This window comes from Protopterus annectens, chromosome 16.part0 (assembly GCF_019279795.1).
Source record: "Protopterus annectens isolate FY-2018-M chromosome 16.part0, PAN1.0, whole genome shotgun sequence".
Classification (NCBI taxonomy): domain Eukaryota; kingdom Metazoa; phylum Chordata; order Ceratodontiformes; family Protopteridae; genus Protopterus; species Protopterus annectens.
Genome location: NC_056750.1, coordinates 265,471,886 through 265,491,665, shown reverse-complemented (window position 1 = coordinate 265,491,665; position 19,780 = coordinate 265,471,886). Strand labels below are relative to the sequence as shown.

General features: G+C 37.1%; 1 protein-coding gene across 2 annotated transcripts in view; it reads left to right on the top strand.

The window, feature by feature from the left end:
* The window catches only part of RGS3 (regulator of G protein signaling 3), a 2,411,552-nt gene that overhangs the window by 2,025,514 nt on the left and 366,258 nt on the right, over window positions 1-19,780 (top strand). For both annotated transcript variants that reach the window (XM_044057996.1, XM_044057997.1), the window contains one exon: window positions 3,200-3,844. In XM_044057996.1, coding sequence (XP_043913931.1) covers window positions 3,200-3,844 — 645 coding nt within the window. The remainder of the gene's footprint in view (window positions 1-3,199; window positions 3,845-19,780) is intronic.

Genomic DNA, 19,780 nt, shown 5'->3' with positions numbered 1-19,780 from the left:
GGGGAACCTCTTGCTGTGAGGCAACAATGATATCTTCTGCACCACTGTACCGCTAGCTGTACAGCAATCACAAAAATTACTATCTCCTCTGACTCCCAAAGTAAACTGACCACTGATAAATCCCTTCTTGTGGGGGTGGGGCATTTATTTCAAAGGGAAGACTATCCAAAGAATATGGTCATCAATGGGGCCAATCTTCACATCATTGTCTTGGAGTTAATAGTGGTCCTCCTTACACTGCAGGCATTTTAGGACCTTCTGCCTGAGGATATGATTGCCATACACTTGGAAAATATGTTGGTGGCTTGGTGCATCAGCAAACCTGTTTGCAGAGAAGCCATGAGAGCTTGGCAGTGGGCAATGTTTTCAAACTGCTTTCTAGCAGCAGTGTACATACCTGGGATGTCCCAACATCCTAGTGGACAAACTGAGCAAAACTATGCTATTGCCTCATGAGTGGTTTCTCAACAAAAGCATGGCAATGGGAGATTTTCGACAGCTGGGGCCAAATTTACTGTGACCCGTTTGCTTCACACCTAAACAGCAAGTGCAGAAGTTACTTCACCCTCATCCCTCCACAGGGACAGTAACCAAGAGATGTTCTAGTCCGTCCTTGGCTCCCAATTCTCCTTTATGCCTTCCTGCCAATTCCTCTTATCACCAAGTTCATTCAGATAGCTATGGAGTGCAAGACCAGGGTAATCCCCAATGCTGCCTTCTGAACTGAGCAGGTATGGTTCCCCTTTCTTTGACCTCGTGTAGTTCACCCACCATGGGTTCTGGATATCCTCACTCACCTTTCCATGTTACCTCTATGGAACCTCAAGACCTTAAAGATGACTGCATGGCTTCTGCAGTTCTAAAAATTGCCAGAGATACCAGGCTTTCTTTCCCAGTAGTTCATATCATATCTTCCTCTCAAAGAAACTCAACCAAAAAGACTTACAGGAGCAAATGATAGCATTTTTCCATGTAGGACACTTCTAAGGGACTGGACCCATTTTCAGCTCCTGTACCAGAAATTTTGGAGTTTCTTTCAGAACTATTCATGGTTGAGTCAAGTTACTCTACAATTAAAGTACAATTAGCCATTTAAAACTTTCACATAGAGCTCAACAATGCTTTTGTTGCTTCTAGCAAAGTGTCAAAAGCCTGCCTTTTTATTGAGACTTCCATTTCATAATTCTATTCCTCCCTTGAGCATTAGCATCTTACTCCATTCTCCAACCCAAAACTCTTTGAACCAGCAGCATCTGGAGATATAAAGTTTCTTTCATGGAAGACTATTTTTCTGTTCGCCATTACGTCTGGAAAACATGCATCAGAACTACAGGTGCTCTCTTGCAAATCTCCCTTCCTTATCTTTCAGAAAGACAGTGCGTCATTGAAGACAAACCCTACATTTCTTCCTAAAGTAGCTTCAGAATCTAACGAGCCAACAAAATTGATTTACCAGTTTTCTTAACAAATTTTCCAGTAGAGGAAAACAGTTTGTACATATCTTAGAGGTACATAGACAGCTCAGGTTCTATGTCCATTGTGCTAAGTGTTTCAGAAAATCAGATCAACTGTTTATATCCTTCCCCAAGAAAAAGCTGGGACAATCAGATTGGTATCTAAGATAACCCTTTCAAAATGGTTAGCAGACTGCATTTCATTTGTCTGTGATTCACAAAGTATGTCTTTACAATCATAGCCTAAGGTGGATTCTACCAGAGAAGTAGCAACTTCAGTGTCTTTTGCAAAAAGAGTGCCTATCAGTGACGTTGTGCTGCAGCAACTTGTCTTCAGCTCATACCTTTGTATCTCACTACAAGTTACATGTGCAGTCCAAAATTCACTCATATTTTGGCTCTGCCATACTCGGACATATCCTTCCTTGAGACCACCCAAGATCTTGTCAGGTAACTTGGGAATCTGCCTCACATATTGAATCAGATGAAAAGACAGTACTGTTGTCTTTTCATCTGGTTCAACTCCACTCCCACCTTCCCCCTGCCAAATTGCCATTGTTTCCTTCTAGGGATCTGCCAGACGACCATTGCACCCGTTCTGACCCCTTTGTAACTTTTCATCTATAACTTATAATCTTTCTGTCCCCATGATGGATATCTAAACTGGGTATAGATTCTTTTCTTGACGAATGTGGTACTTCAGAACTCGATTGTGGCACATTTCTTTTAAGCCCTTTTAACTTTGTTCCTTTATGATATGATTAACTAGCCTGATAGTTGATAAACTGAAATGTTAATCATGCCTTACTGAGCCTGTTAAATTTATTACATTTTAATTTGATATCCTGATAGCTTAAATTAAGTTATTGTAATATAATATCAGAATGCTGGTTGTTGTAGTCATCTGTATTTTTACTGTTATTTCTACTGCTGTATGCCTAAGGCTTAAATGACAAGGGCTGCTGCATGTCCCTGGATCCAAATAAATAAATAAACTGTGTCATAATCTGAGATATGGGACTGAAAAACCATGACAAGCTTAAGGAGATTGAGAAACTCTATGTAGAAATGACTGAGTCATGACATGGATTGTAGTGTTTACCTAATCAGCTTGTAGCTGTATACATTTCACCAATATTCCCCGCTCGTTTTGTACACTAATACATCAATGCTAGTAACTTTGACACTTTGCTGAATACTAAGTCATTCAGTAGCTGCTAGATTGCTTACGGTCAGGTTATCTCTGAGTTCACTGCACTGCTGGTGATTAGAAGACCTATGGGAGCATCTCAGTGAGACGTACCAGTTTAATTGCAGGAAATGATTTTATGTATATGACTGAATACCACTGCATAAGAGATTAATGAAAAGAATGTCAATCAGATTTTATTTCTCCTAGCTAAATACTGTGTGGAGTGACTGTTTATATAGTTACAGTTAAGCTTCTAATTGGGCATATATGCACTTGCAACTGACAAGATGGTTTGTAATTCTTTTCTTTTGCATAACTATAGGAAAATTACTATTTTGTTGCATTCCCTGCAAGGTAGTAGTCAAAAATCCCATGTTGTTTGTCATGTTATCACCTCAGCCTCAGTAGAGGAATTGCTTCATTTGTTTCTGGTGCCTTGTACTATAAAGTTATACATCCGCTTCCATATTACTCAGCAAGTCACTTTACTTTTAAAGAAGTAAACTTCATAGTGTGTTTCTTAGTTTCATTAATTTTTTTGTCCCATTTTTAGATGTTGGAGCCCAAATCAGATGAAAAGAACCAAATGCCTTCTGCAGAAAACACAAAGACTGATGTTCAACCTGTGTTGAAAGAACAGACAAGTGATGATAAAATTTCTATGAAATGTAGTTCTGTTGGAGCAGAAGGCAGTCAGAATGCTGAACATGTACAAGAACCTGCAGAAGAAGTTGCCCAGCTGCATCATCACAGGCCAGTTCTCCTTGTACCGGAAGTGAGGTTGGACAGAAGTTTCAGCCAGAGTGCAGGTGCCATACCCAGTCTAAAAGATAACATTGCTGATGAGGAGGAAGAGGAGGAGGAGGAGGAGGAAGATGAGGATGATGAAGATGAAGACAGTGATGAAAATTACCTTGACCATAGTGAGTCGAAACGTCGCAGCATGTTTGAATCATCTAATTGTGAAAAGCACTGCACACTGAGTGTTCAGAACTCCCTGAGGCGACGTACGCACAGTGAAGGCAGCCTTCTCCAGGAGCCAAAAACACAGTGCTTTACTTCTGACAATACTCTTAATTGCATGGACAAAGACAGTGCACAGTCTGGTTGGCAGATACCATCCCCAAAAACCCTAAAGAAGGAACTTGCAAAAAATGGTGGCTCTTTTCATCAGTTACATTTCATCTTTGGAAGAAAAGTAAGTGACTTTTCCATTTCTTGCTTCACCCGTTCTTGTTTTACTTTATCAATTACTTGCATATAAAGAAAAAGTACCCTGTTGGGTTGCTTACATCACTTGAAATGAAGAACCTAATCACAATATGGATGTACATTTGCTAAATCTGTATACTTGGCAAACTTGTATTATTGTACATATTATGGTAAGTATCGTATTCATATTGTGCTCACTGATTTCAGAGGAAAAGGAGAGAGACTGTTAACTAATCTCCTTTGCTTAGGACTGTAATTCACTGCTTCTCTGCAATTTAAGATGTATTTTATCAAACAATCTCAGCATAGTCAGATGGCATAATTTCAATGTAATTTCTTTAGCAGGAAGCAGTCTATAAAGTATTGGATTTACATTCTTGGTTGATATCGAGACAGTCTCAAGGAAGAGAATAATTGATTGCCTGTTTCAACCTTAAGAAATTTTTGAATTTGTGCAAAGCAGCTGCTTTATATGATTGTTTAAACTATTATGATTTCATAAAATTCAGTTTTATTTTTATTTTGTTTTAGATCTATCATGCCAATGCCAGGTGGCACCACTGACTGTCTTTTTCTAGAAAAAGTTCATTTCTTTTGTTCAAATAGAACAATGCAGTGGATTAGTGCTGTACAGTAAAGCTGAATTAGAGGCTTTTGTTTTTTTACTTTTAGTCACCATTGCTGCTGAAAAGAAAGCATTATACTTTAGTTACACATGTTAACTAAAGCATTATACTTTAGTTAACACTTGTATTGTAGTGGTGTCTTGGGTTAGGTTGGGCTGTAATTTATTTACCTTTCTGTTTTTTTTAACACCTCAGACAACAGCTTTTTATGCAACTGCTGAATTGGATGAAACATATTCACACTGATACTTTCATTTTTTCAGAGAACAAAGATTTTTTAAAGTTTGTACATATTGTATCCCAGTGCAGGGGTCAAAGGGTAGTAGGCTTACAGTAGGGAAGGACATAATTTGCATATTTGACCTTCAAACAAGCCTACATCCCTTGCAAGAACATGCTTCTCCTCTTAGATCCTTGGTGTCTAATAGAGATTCATTAATGGACCAAGTTCCCTGCAGTACAGTCCCTAATCACCACCACCCCTAAGTAGTGAAGATGCAGAAACTTTATCACCCCTGACCTTCTCCAGCTGGTTCTGCAGTGGTTGGACTGCAACCAGTCTCAGGTCATTAACTGTGCTTGTGGATTCCCTGCTAGTAGTTTTCAACTTTATTAAAATTTAAAGGGAGTAAAAGTACAATCCAAGTATATAATTCAGTTATAACCCCTGTACTACTTTCAAATATGAAAACTAAATGACTTGCCAACAAAGAGCCTGGAGAAGTACCACCAGTACCTGTGGAACTTCCTGCACATTATGGGGTTGGGGGATGTTATATGCTCTTACTAAAGATGGTGTTAGTCCAACTGACTGTTATCTATGCACTTCAGAAATTGTATAGGGATATCTCGCTCTTGTCTCCTAGACAAATTTTACATTTCTAGCTGAGTACAAGACAAGAAAGGTGTACCTCAGAGAAACATGCTTGACCATCATGAGCTAGGAAGGAATTCTCCAATAACATGGGGTTACTTGCTTGTTGGGTATTTTCCCTGACAGCCAGAAGTTTGGAGTCTTTGTAAGAAGTTCTGCTTTTGGTGCATACCTGGTGCATACCTGTCAAAGTATTTTCTTACTTATCTACATGAAACAGGTGTGGAGATCATGCCATAGAAGGAATTGACAATAAATTAGGATGTCACCTGGCTGGTATTTTTCCTGGCAGCCAGAAAGTCAGGGTCTTTATCAGAAAGTCTGTTTCTATTGTCATTTTTTCATCTTCCCCTTGCCTGAGATCGTTTTAACTGGTGCCCACTACCTCCTATTCATTCCCGTTCACTAGATTAGAATCTTTCTTGGAGCAGTTGCCTCCGCCTTCCGAGCTGAGGGCCTGATACTACTCACTCTATGGGTACTCTCCTTCCTGCCTCTGCACAGTGAAGGCTGCCACAGAGATGTGGCTTGGCAGAGTAAAGCAAACATTCTCTGCCTATAGTGCTGCATGTTGTAAACCTCTTTCTCAAGTGTGTTAGTGCAGTGGGATAAACCACCTCCCTTCCCCCTAATTAGGGTAAGCTGGTGTTGGGCCCCAAGCCTCTATATCTTGGGACTTCCAAGATGGCTGCACATTGAGTAATAACTTACTTCTAGCTCTCCTAGTGTGAAAACAGAAACTCGGCAGTAGACTTGTTTATGGGTAAATTTCAGTATTCGGCTAGTAAGTGTACTGCCTGGATGTCAGGAAAAAAAATACAGAAGAGCTGGAAAAAATCATATGCAAAAAGTGCAGAAGAATCACTGACTGGGGAAAGTTCTGCAACTGTTCAGCAAAAAAACAATGCAATCTCCAGACATGAATTCCAGTAACCTACAGGGAGATAAAAGTCAACTGCTCACAGACCTGGTTAAAATAAATGAAACACTGATAGAGTATGTCAACACAAACAACCAAAGGTTGGAAAAAAGTGAAGAAGCTTTAAACAGATAATCAGATGAGGTGATAAAGCCGAGGATGAAATGAAGTAAAGGCTGCCTAATATGAGACTGCTCAGGAAGAGATGTTTCAAAAAATAGAATTAGAGGACAGAGCATGTATGGAAAACTTGAGATTTTCAGCTATACCAGAGAAGCTGAAAGGATCAGACTGCATTCATTTTATGAAATCACAAATAAGCAACTGGACTGGTATTCCACAATAAGATTTGTTAGTTGAAAGGGCACATTGTGTGCATGCTCCAAACCTGGCTATGATAAAGCATCCTAGATCTTTAATAGTAAAGATGCAATCCTATCAGCAAGAAGGTGTTGATTCTGACAAAACTGTGCCAGAAGGACAAAGTACTAAAACTGGGAGACAGCTGAATGTTTGTAGAGAATGATTACTCATTGCACAGCAGGCAGAAGAGGAGCAAATTTATTCCACTATTCAGGAAATGTTGAGATTCAGTTGTGAGATTCACACTACTCAGGGAATATCGAGATGCAGTTGTGAGATTCAAACTGCTGCACCCAACTGTCTTCAAGATACTCTTCCCAGGAGGCACAAAATAATTTTTTTTTTGATGAAGTACATGCTAAAGAGGAAATATAAAAGTTTGACCAACAAAAAGTAAGCTGTGAAACAGAAGGAGATTCTGCTTCTTGTTTTTCTAGTAATAAAGACAAAAGAGAAAACTGTACCTGTGAAACCTTATCCAGTGCTCCAACAGAAAATGGAGAGAAGGAAGAGGGAGCAAGAGAGTTGAATAGAAGAATCGAGAATACATTGGAAATGAAGCAGAGAGAGGATTTGGGAGATGGAGATGAACAGGAATAAAACCAGTAACTCAGTGTGGGTTTACCATGCATTAATTATATTTGTGAAATATGACAGAAGAAAATCTGGAAATATTGGACTTTTTTAGAATTTTTTGGACTTGTGGGGAACTCTAAAGCATATGCCATACTTCATGTCATTAATGTTCAGAAAAGTGCTTTCGGGAGCGGAAGTGGAGGGAGAAAGTTAAATGTAAGTAAAGAGTTTTTTCTTGAATGGTATTTTTGTGGTGTGTGGTTTTAGTTACATGCTGTAAAGTAAACTTTTCTCTGTTATTTTTAAGTGTAATAGGGATTTAAAAAGGTGCTTTTTTCTTTTCTTTCTCCCTTCTTCTCTCTTTCTTCTTATTCAGTTTAAAACAAATGTAAGCACTGCAATGTAAAAGAAAAAAGCCTGGTTAAAAAAGCATGACAAGAGAAAAATGAATGTGCTTTTTCTCATTCTTGCATAGGGGAATGACTGGATTAAGGACCTTAGATTGATTTGGTAGCTACTTTTGAGGGAGAGCAAGTAAATGAAGAATATTGAATATTATGAGGCTTTTTTCTAGCAATGCATGTTTGCTTAGTAGCAATTCTGCAACTGGCCTTTGTTCCCATGAAAACAATTTGATAAAGAGAAACTGGCTGGCTGGTTCTAATGTCTCCATGGAGGCAATTTGATAAAGAGAAACAGGCTACATTTTGGTGGAGTGAATGGTTGAGGAAAAAAAAGGGAGAAATTGGCTAGGACATAATGTTATCTGAATGCAGTCAGGGGGTTTCTCAGCTGGGAGAGCTATAAAGCTAAGACTAAACATATTAGCACTTAGAAACACAGGCTGCACCATGTGTTTTAGCATGCATAACCTTTCTTGTAGGTTAACTCAAGTCTGTGAGTGTGACTATCACTTTTGGACTTTTGTTCCTATTAGGAGGGTAAAACTTCAATATTTGAAGATGTACACACTTTTGTCTTTTATTATGTTAATAGGTTTTAGGGGGTATTGTGTGTTTTTTTTAGGGCTTTCAATAAAACAATTTTTCGCAAGATGTGACATAAGCTCAAATGGATATGACAAGAAACAACTGTATAACATTTCAACCTGTCAAATGCATGTAGCAAAAATGCTGTATATAAAAGGTGGGAATAGTAACTTTTTAATGCAGTATTTGCTTTCTGTAATGTCTTCACATCAGTGGTCTCACAGATAAATACAAAAAAGAAAGAGTAGTGAGCTATATTAAAAAATGTAGAGTGCAAATAGTTATGTTACAGGAGACACACTTAGAAAGAATTGAACATGTGTATTTGATGGAGAGGTTTTCAGGATGGTTATTCAGTGGAATACCTGGGACAAACAAAAAGAGGAATACCTATATTAATTGCATGAGGAGCTCCAGTAGTTGCAGAAGAGGATAAATAATATAATGGCAGATTTGTAGTGCTAAGGGGCTACTGACAAGGGAGGATAATTACACTGGCATGTATTTATATTCCAACTAAAACTGGTGTAATGGGAGCTTAAGAAAATTCTGGTAGAAATAATTGGTTTACAGCAAGGGATATTACTTATAGATGTGGACCGTAATGTGATTTGCAGCAGTAAAGATGTGTCTGGGGGGCTCAGAAGGGAAAGTATAACAAGGAAGGGTAGATATTTGAAGAAAGTTCTGAAAATATATGGCATGGAAGATGTGAATTCAGTAATAGGTGTTTGGAGCGAGTTTACATATTATTCCCCAAGATATAAAAACTGAGCTAGGCTAGACAGAATTTACAATTCACAAGAACGTGTGCATTTAATTGAAGGTCTTGATACACACCCAATAACTATTTCAGATCATGCACCAGTAATGGCTAAAATAAAAACAGCGTATTAAAATACAAATGAGACACTGGCACTTTCCCACCTATCTGCTGAAAAGAAAGGAATTTAAGGAATGGGTAGTGGAGATTATTCGGGAGTTATTAGGATAGTAATTTCTTCTGAAAATATAGATAAGGAATGGGGTAAAATTAAGGTGGAATTTAAAAATAGGGTGGAGATAAAAGAAAGGGAGCTATGGTTAAGAAGTAACAATTATTTAGAGGGACTGACAAAGTATTGCAGAACACGGTGAGTCTCAAAGAACAAGAATAGGATCAACTGCAGAATGCTATACAAAAAAATAAGGTATTACCTTAGTAATATGCATGAGTTTAGAAAGATTGCTGTTAAGCAGCTGTTTTTTGATAACACTAGAGCACAAAAACTTTTAGCATGACTCAGGCAATAGAAAGGGCTGTTGCCAAACTTAGGGATCTGTAATAAGGAAGGTAACAAGATCCTGTAGAGATAATGGAAATATTTCAGAAATTCTGTGAAAGTTTGTATAAAGCAGATAAATCTGGAAATCAAGGAAAGATACAAATGAAAATGTTTATGGAAGAATTAAATATGCCAAGGTTAGCGGTAGATGAGGCTCGATTACTAAAGGTTAGGATAGGAGGAGATGAAATAAAAATTGTGATGTATGACCAATCTACAGGAAAGTCACCAGGAATAGATGGATGGTATTCCTGTGGCAGGTTGGAAGTTAGGAGGGAAAAAATTGATAAAGGTCTAGAAGGTTTTGTTTAACAGTATTTTAAGAGAAAGAGAAGTACCAACATCCTGGAAGAAAGCAGTGGTGACTGTAATACCTAAAGAGGGTAAAGATTCATCGGATCTAGCTTCATATAGGCCCATTACAATACTAAACCATGATTATAAAGCGTTCATGTCTATAATGGCTAAAGGAATGACAAAAGTAATACCAAAACTGATAGATATGGATCACTTTGGTTTTGTGGAGGGGAGGCAAACATTTGACAGCATTAACAGAAAACTAATGATCCAGAAGTAAGCAGAATGTAAGAAAATACCATTGTTTGTGGTGGGTCCTGATGCAGAGAAAGCATTTGAAAGAGTAAGCGGGGATTTTGAGCAGGGCAATGGAAGCATTTGCACTAGCTGATAGAAATATCAGGTTGATCAGAAGCAAAAATTAAAGTGGGTGGGGTCCTTTCTGATAATTTCTGCTTGAGCAGAAGAACCAGGCAAGGGTGTTCTCTTTCCCCTTTGTTATTTGCATTATATTTAGAACCATTGGCAAATAAAATAAGGGACTCGGAAATTCAAGGATGTATGGTAGTCAAGAAAAGCAGACTGTATTTTCAGATGATAATATTTTATACCTGACAAAACCAGAAAGAGATATTAGTGTTGTAGAACATTTTGAGACAGTTTCAAATCTTTTCAGGATACAAAATTAATGAAGATAAAACAAAGGCAATAGCAGTAAATTATGTACCCACACATGAATTGGTTCAGCAGTATCCATATTTATGGGGACATGAAAAAATGAAGTATTTAAGAGTATGGATTAAAAATTATTCCAATGTGGCAGCTAAGGATATATGGGAAGAGACTAAACAAAAGATAATACAAAAACTGAGAACGAACACTCTGTTATACAAGTATGGATAGTAAGATACAAGCAGTTAACAAGTTTTTAGTCCCTTTAGTCTTGTATATAGGTCAAGCATATTTTTATCAACCAGAGAAGTTGTGGATAGCAGTTAGTAAAGAGATGAAGGATTTTATCTGGGAGGGGAAGACAGCAAGAGTCAAATGAAATAAACTGATTCTTCCAATAGAACAAGGCGGATTAGGATTACCCGATTTTGAAGGGGTATTTCAGAGCAACACAGTTAAGGCTGCTATACATAGCACAAGCAGAAAACTATAATTCATAGAAGAAAGGGATGATAATGAGACAGAGGGGAAGCTCTAGAAACAAGGGTAGGCTGGGATTGTGGATGCAGGCCTTTAAGGAGAATAATAATAACCCTATAGAATGTTATATTCATAAAGTAGCAGAAAGTATTCTAAGAACGAAGCCAACATGGGAATGGAGAAAGGATGATGTGATAGGGATGACTGCAGTTAGGGATACAGATGATAGGCAAGAGGGGACTGGAATTTATAAACTAGCAAAGGATCCAAGGTATTGAGAGCAAATAACTAGAGCGGGAAAGGTATTAGAGCTTTCAATCAATACGAGTGATTTCAAGAAAGGTCTGGAGAACTGATGCAGGAATAAAACTTTTAACCCAAATTTCACAGTCAGTATGTTTCAAAAGGCCTTTGGCTTGTGACACTGGATAATAACCTATGAATGGCCATAACTGCAAATATGGTATGCATGCATTTAATATCACATTTGCATCAGTCAGTACTTTGCTCTTCAGCTGGGTGAATTCACAAGTAGAGTGGGCAATGCTCACCTTCTGACATGTCATGTATGAGTTTGTTGAAGGAATAAAGGGTGAATTTTTTTTTTCTGATTTCTGTCAACTGACAACCATTCAGGTCATGTTTGATTTGCAAAACAATTTCATTGTTACTTATAAATTTGACTGGACACAGTGCATTGGAGGTAGCTGAGACAACACGCTATCTGTGATTGGTAGATGAAAGGCCTCACTGTACATATCAGAGATGAAATACCACCATAATACCGCTACATTGTGGCATTTGTCAGGAAAAAAAATTTGTATACGAGTAAGATGCTAAGTGGACTTGCTGTTCTGGACAAGGTTGTAACAGCTGTATACTTTCTCAGTGAATGCCTTGGGACTGCACATATTTTTTAAAGTTTCTTATGAAAAAGTAGGAAATGAGCTCTCCAAATCTCCAAATGTTTTTCATATTGGCAGTTACTCTCACTTTGACTTGCATAAAGATGTCAGACTATATCTTCCTGACAGTAAATGTCATGTCTGTCAGTTGTTGGAATGCATGCATGTATTACTTTTCTTAGCTTGTGCAAGTGGCATGTCTGGCTGACATATTTACCGTTTTAAACCGACAAAGCTAGTTATGGCAGGGCAGAGAAGTCATCTTTAATTTTCTTTGATAGTCAAGATTTTGCACATAAAGCATGAGCTAGGATTTAATCATTGAAAACTTGACTCAAAAATTCTTAGTGACTTTCTTCTTAGGTGTGAACAAGAAATCTTATGAACCTGTCGGATGGATCAGTGAGGCTGTAATTACCTGGTAAAAGTTTATCAGACTTTTGGCTTCTTGTACAATCAAAATAAGCTAGACTTAGTGTCGTAGTTATGAAGCATATATTACCATTCCCATCAACTTACAATTGTAAACCTGAATTTGCTCATGTGCTGCCTGACAATAAAATAAACTGAGCTGAATGTACAAGACTAAGATTTGCCAATGTACATCTAAGCATCACTTCTCTGATGGTTTAAGAAAAGCAGCTCCGTTCTTCACGTTGTTTGCAAGCACCATATTTGTAGATGTGCAGTTTTATCAATAGAAATATTTGTAATTTTCATAAAATTTAAGTTAGATAAATTTAAAAGAGCATTAGTTTTTTTTAGAACATTAATATGTGATTTTTTTACAGGGTAAGATATTGCATTGGCAAGGGCAATTCACTCATTTATGACTTGGTTTAGAATGGTCCACAGCCCATCAGACTGTGAGAACCACTGTGATAAAGGAAGAAACTGAAGAAAAACTGCTTTTTTGTTGGTCCTGTATAGGTGCTTAGAAGTGGTATGCCTTGATGTTTTAAAGAAGGCTCCCTAGAAAAGGGCTAATTAGATATATATGTTTGATTTGTTCATGAAGCAGCTGTATTTTTGTTCTACTGAATGGATATGTGACTAGTAAAATTCAGTAGTCAGCTGGGGAACATAAGATCTGCAGCCACATAAAGTGTGAAGTAAAGAAATACCTAAATTAATTAATGCCATTCTGCAGAAAAGGCCTCTGTGCTGCTCCTTGTTCATGTAATATGCAGGAATAATTATATTTTTGGCATTCTGATGACATTGCTGCAAGCTGTCTATTAATTTTGTTGTGGTTATTCTTGTTAATTCTTCTGCGTCTAATCACAATGTCTGTGTGCGCTCGCACACGCACGTGCTACATATTCCTTGGTCATAGTTTAAAAGGGCTCATATGCAGCAACCCAACATCCTGGTTAAATAACCTATAATAAATACATTGTAAAATTGAGTCATTTGTTTTATTGTACAGCTGCTTGACTTAATCTGTAAATTGCTACACCTGCTCTAGTACTGCAACCCCTCCCCCAACAAAAAATAATTTCTGCACTTCTCCTAATCTGTGATAAGTGCAGCTAATTCTCAGCTGAAAGGCTTTCTGAAGGCAAACAGAAGTATGAAATGCTGTCTCATCACTGTTGCACAGTAACACAAAGCAAGAACACCCCAGCTGATGATCTTCAAACAGGCTGTGATAACAGTCTTACAAGAAGGAGTGAAAGACCAATACTGCAATATATTAATGGAGTGCTGACATGACATGCTAGTTAAAGGGCATACTGAGTAATGTCTGTCATTAAAGAAAAATGCTGTGGCGATACAAGTATGCCATATTTTCTTTGTTTCATTTTATATTTCATTTTAAATCTGTCTGCTTGTAGTTGCATCCCATACTGTGAGTTATTATCTTCATCTTTTATTTTTGAAATAGAGGCAACAAATGCAGAATGGATAAATGGGTCACATCATGTGAAAATGTTTTAGCTTTCATTTTAAGTATGCTGTTATAATGCTATCTCTGAATTGTTTTCCACATTTATCTTACTTATACATTTGAGATTAATGAAAATATTTTTCTTGATGCATGAATTTTTTTTTTGCCTCACAGCTCATGCATTTTGCAGTGTATCAGTTCTCCTGCCATCTCTACACTAATGCTATGTTGCATTTATTAAATAAGCTTCTAAATGACAAAAGGGAATACAGGCCCATTAGAGATTAAAAATATGTGCATATGGGACTCCCATGATGGCTGCATACTGATCAACATCTTAATTTCAGCTTTTCCAGCATAGAAATTGAGAAAAAGGAGAGCTATTGAAACTGATATTTAGCTCAAATTCAGTTATTAGCTAGTAGATACATTGTCTGGTGCCAGCAAAGAAAACAAATTTAGAGCCCGAAAGAAGATACACCAGAAAAGGTCGAAGAGAAAACACTGTTTGGGAAGGATCCTGCAGCTTGTCAGCAGAAAAAAAAAAAAAAAAAACAGTTCAAGCTTCAGCTTTGGTTCAAGCATTGGTCTCATGTCCCTATGTAAATTCCAGTAATTTAGGAGAACCAATAAACCAAGCGCACTTGAAGGTGATTAAAATAAATGAAACATTGAAGGAATATATTGACTTTAACAAATGTCTGGAAAAAATAGGAGAAGATTTACCTGGCTATTCAGATGAACTAATAAAACTGCAAAAAATCAGAGGTTGCAATGAAGAAAAGGCTGTCTGAGTATGAGGCTTCTCCAGAAACGCTGTTTCAAAAAAAATTGCAGTGTTAGAAGACAGTGCGTACAGAGAAAACTTGAGAAACTGGAAGGAAGAATATGTATTAATTTTATGACAAAACAAATAAGCAACTAGACTTATGATCTACAGCAGGATGAGTTAACTGAAAGGGAACATCGAGTGTATGCTCCAAACTTGGCCACAAGAATGCAGCCAATACTTAGTTAGTAAAGATGCAATCATACCATAAGAAAGTGTTGATCCTGAAAAAAACTATGGCAGAAGGAAAAGTATAAAAAATTGCATACAGCAGAGTGTTTGTAGAAAATGATTATTCACTGTACACCAGGCAGAAAAGATTCAAATTTATCCCAGCAATCAGGGAATGTCGAGAGGCAGGTGTGGGATTCAAGCTACTGTATCCAGCTGTCTTCAGGGGTTTTTTTTCCCCGGAAGATCAGAAATATTTTTGATACAGAACAGGCTAAGGAGAAAATAAAAAAAAATTATCCAACAAAAAGTGAGCCAGCAAGCAGAAGGGGGTTTTGCCTCTCATTCATCTGACAATAAACTTCGTATAGAGATTTTGACAGTGGAATCTTTTCCAATGTTCCAAAAATGTGTGAGAGAAAGAGAAGAGAGTACAGGAATTAGCTAGAAGAATCAGGAGTGCATTGGACTTGAACTAGAGTCTAGAGTTGGGAGATGGAGATAATCATGAAGAAGACCAGCAACATTGAAATTAGTGAATAAATGGGAACTATAAGCCATCATTCACATTTCTGAACTATAGCTTTGCAAAACTGGATTTTTGTTAACTTTGTTAAACTTGCGGTTGGACTGAAAGCATATGCCCTGATTTATGTCATTAGTCTGTAGAAGGAGACTGGAGATAAAGAACTAAACAAGTACATTTTTGACTTATAAGAAATACGGGGTTTACAGTGTAGCACATGAAGGGCTCTACAGAAGCAAATTTAAGTAATATGATGCTGTGATATGGGGCTTTGGGGGGAGTGGAGTGTAAACGTGTCCTGATTATATTATATATAGACTTGAGATGGTAATTTCCCTTGTTTTTACAAGGGTGGATGTACAGCTTAGTGAACTTGTTTTGAGGTATAAACAAGTGCGTTTTGTAAGCAAATAGCCTGAAAAAATAAGGCAAATTGACAAAATCCATGCTGCAAAGATATTAACTTCTTTTTTTCCTATTAGCAAGTCTGTCGCTGAAGGTAGTTCACCAGGAAAATTCTGTACATACTGTCCTGTGTGAAATTTTCAGACACTCCTTCATGCATCTGCCAAGTTGTTAGCCCCCCCCAATTGCTGACCACTTTTTACATGGAGAGAAACTGTCTGCAGGTACAAGCAATTACTCTTGAGAGTTCTGAACATGGGAAAATGCAAAATTTAAAAGTACAATGGCAAACAGTTCTGTGAAAAAGTTTGAAATTATGAGAAGTGAATAAGAGATAGTAGCCACCACCAGAAGCCTTAAAAATTGAATGTTTTTAATAGAGCAGTGCATAATTTAGTTTTATTTAAAGGTTGCCTTGCACTTTTTTAGGACTAAAAGTTAATGTTTTCTGAAAGCACACAACCTATTTTTCACATCTAGGAGGGTAATAGAGATAAGAAAAGCACAGACAGCAGTTGGTTTATGTGGGAACACAGGCTGCTACATGACTTTAGCATGAGTAACATTAATTTCAGATTAGGTCCTGCCTGTGGGTGCAGCTGTCAGTTGGAGGCGCAGTTGTTAATACGTGGAGAATTTAATTTCATTTCTTGAAAATGTATGTAGTTTTGTGTGTTTGTTCTAAGTTTATAGGGGATGGGGTATACTGAAAATGTATTTGTTTTTTTTTTGTTTGTGGATTTTCATTAAAGCAAAAAGTCTTGAAAATGTGACAGAAGTACAAATAGAGATGAGAAGAAGCAACTGTATAAAAGATCTACCGGCCAAACAGTGTGTGCTTGCAAGACAAAAGTTGGAAATACACATTCAAAAAAACTGTCATGTATAATAAGGAACAATAGCATTTCATCATAATGGCCACTCTATCCATATTATTTTAGAATGTAAATGGTCTTGCAGGTATAGTCAAAAAAGAGAGCATTAACTTATTAAGGAATGCAGAGTGTAAATAGCAATGCTGTAGGAGACGCATTTTGAAAGAAACGAGCATGTGAATTTGACAAAAAAAAGATTTCATGATTGATATTCATCACGATATCAGGGACAAAGGAAAGGGGGGTAGTTACACTAATTGCTAGAGGGGCTCCAATAATGATACAAAATGGGGAAAAAAGACAATAATGTTAGATTTGTGGTAGTAAGACAATAATGTTAGATTTGTGGTAGTAAAACAATGTTAGATTTGTGGTAGTAAGACAATAATGTTAGATTTGTGGTAGTAAGACAATAATGTTAGATTTGTGGTAGTAAGACAATAATGTTAGATTTGTGGTAGCAATACAATAATGTTGGATTTGTGGTAGTAAGACAACAACAGATTTGTGGTAGTAAGACAATAATGTTAGATTTGTGGTAGTAAGACAATAATGTTAGATTTGTGGTAGTAAGACGATAATGGTAGATTTGTGGTAGTAAGGGGCTATTTGCAAGTTATGAGGATTACCCTGGCGTGTATTTATATTCCACTGACAACTACTAATGTGGAACTTAAAAAATTTTGACAAATAATCGACTTTTGGGATGGAATATTGCTTAATAGATTGAGGTTGGAACTTGCTTTGTAGTAGTAAGAATGTATCTGGGGACTAGAAGGGAAAGTATAACAAACGGGATGATTTCTTAAGAAATTTATGAAAATATTTGGTATGGAAGACCTGCATCAGTAGTAGGAACTTTAACAGAATTTACATATTATTCCTCAATGTACAATAACTGGGGTAGAGTGGTTAGAAAGTGTATTTCACAGGAACTTGCATTTAATTGAAAGCTTCAGCACTCATCCTATAACTATTTCAGATCATGCACTGTTAAAAAAAATTGAGAATGCAGATTAACTCATTCACTCCAGAGCAGCTCAGAAAAACCTGCCTCCTTAATTCCATCATGGGAACAGCAGTGCAACCTGAGATCATTTTCAGAAAATCTATTTTTAATACCATACAGAAAACAAATGTTTATAACTCTAACTAGAAGAGCTAGACTAGAAAGGTAAATGCAAAAATTGTTCAGCAGACACTGACCTTTCCAACAGTATAAATGTTTATAGTGCATATCAAAATCATTATTAAATATCTGGCAAGGAATGCTGATATTGTGTATATTTTTTACCTTTTTGGAAAAGCAAAGCACAATATTTTGGTCAATGTACCATGTAGACCCATACAATTTGTATTTAATTTCTTTGTATGAATGGCAGCTTTAAAATGATACCTTAACCATTACTGTGTGATGCTCCTTTATGGAGATATCCACAGAAATATGATTAATATCTTATTTCTCATAATCGATAAAGCATAACACATCATCACCTATAACAGACAGAGGCTACATATCAGTGTACAAGTCGTGTGTCTGAATATCAGCTGCTCAACGTCAGCTTCAAAATGATGCATCATTTGTGTCATCACCATGCTCTCTTGCAAAGATATGGGCATAATAATGAGAAGTACTGGAAATGTATAATTTCCATAATCCTACAAGACTAAAACTGTGACATCTGTACATGTGTACAGTGCACAGGCACAGTTCTTTTACCATGTTGTAAGGAGTAACATTGTCTTCAAAATGAGGTATTACTTGGCACACCGACATGTTCCCTTGCTAAGTTATTAACCAAAATGTGAAAAAAAAATCATAATTTCCATAACCTAAGTCCGAAACAAACTGATACTTGTATACAACATACAGGCACAGTTCTTTTACCATGTTGGAACTATGAATATTGCCTTCAAAATGAGGTATTACTTAGCACATTCAGATGCTTCCTCACAAAGTTATTTACCAAAATATGAAAACAAAAATCATAATTTCCATACCCTAAGTCCAAAACAAACTTTGATATTGGTACAAGCGTACAACATACAGGCACAGTTCTTTTACCATGTTGGAACTATCAATACTGTCTTCAAAATGACCTCCTTTAGTGACAGCAGTCTACCTTACTTATGCCTTTTCTCTTTACATGTGTCCATTCTGCAATGGACCTAAGGGATCAAGTTCTGTATTGCTAAGACCATCCTGTCATCTAAACTCTGCACATGCCTGATAAAAGCAGAATAAAAAAATAGTAGTATTGCAGGATGGTTACTGACATATTTGATTGTACGTGGTAGCACTCTCCTGAAACCGTTGTTCTTTCTTAGTATCTACACCAGCTCCTTACCACAGTTATTTGTCAAACTCAGAGAAATATTATATTTTACACAACACAATTCATAATAGAGTTTTACTTACCGTACTGGTCCTACTTGGTCATGGGTGTTTCCCATTCTTCTTACAAGGTGAATGTTACCAATCCCGCATAGCTTTTCTCACGCCATTGTGGAGGTCAGTCAAGAACAATGCAATGCCCTCCTCAGGTGAATACCCGTTGACTGTTTGCTATTTTCCATATCTGGTGAGGAATTATGTCAGATAACACAAAATGACAACGTGGCCACCATGACTGCAGGTGTTCAAAAACTGCTCTGATTTGAACTGTAACCTTCTGAATGGTTTACTGATTACATCATTCCCTCCAATGTACAGCACAAGAATGTTGGGATCAGGGTAGATGGAACACTTCTCTTCCAGCAACTGCAGTACTCCGGTCCAATGCATACCTCTTCTTGCAATCCAGTATACCTTCACACTAGATGTGGCGAAGCTCAAGTTGTAGTGGTTTTCACTTATGGAGGCATGGCTGGCAGCCCAGTGAATGTGGGAATGGCCACATACCCACACTCACTTGTTGTTCTCCTTCTCATGAAGGCATGTCGCAGTGTCAGAAGGTGGACGAACCTGCACAGGAAAGAAAATGCAAACAGATTACTACTGATGTTTGACAGATATATTGGAAGAATACATATATATGCATATCATATCCATTACCTGGTTAGCCCATCCAAATCTTTAGTTCTTTTTCCATCTTGTGTAAGTACTGATACTGTCTTCAAAATGAGGTACTACTTAGCATGCTGATACATTCTATAGAAAAGTTATTTACCAAAAGATGAAAAAATATAATGCATTTCA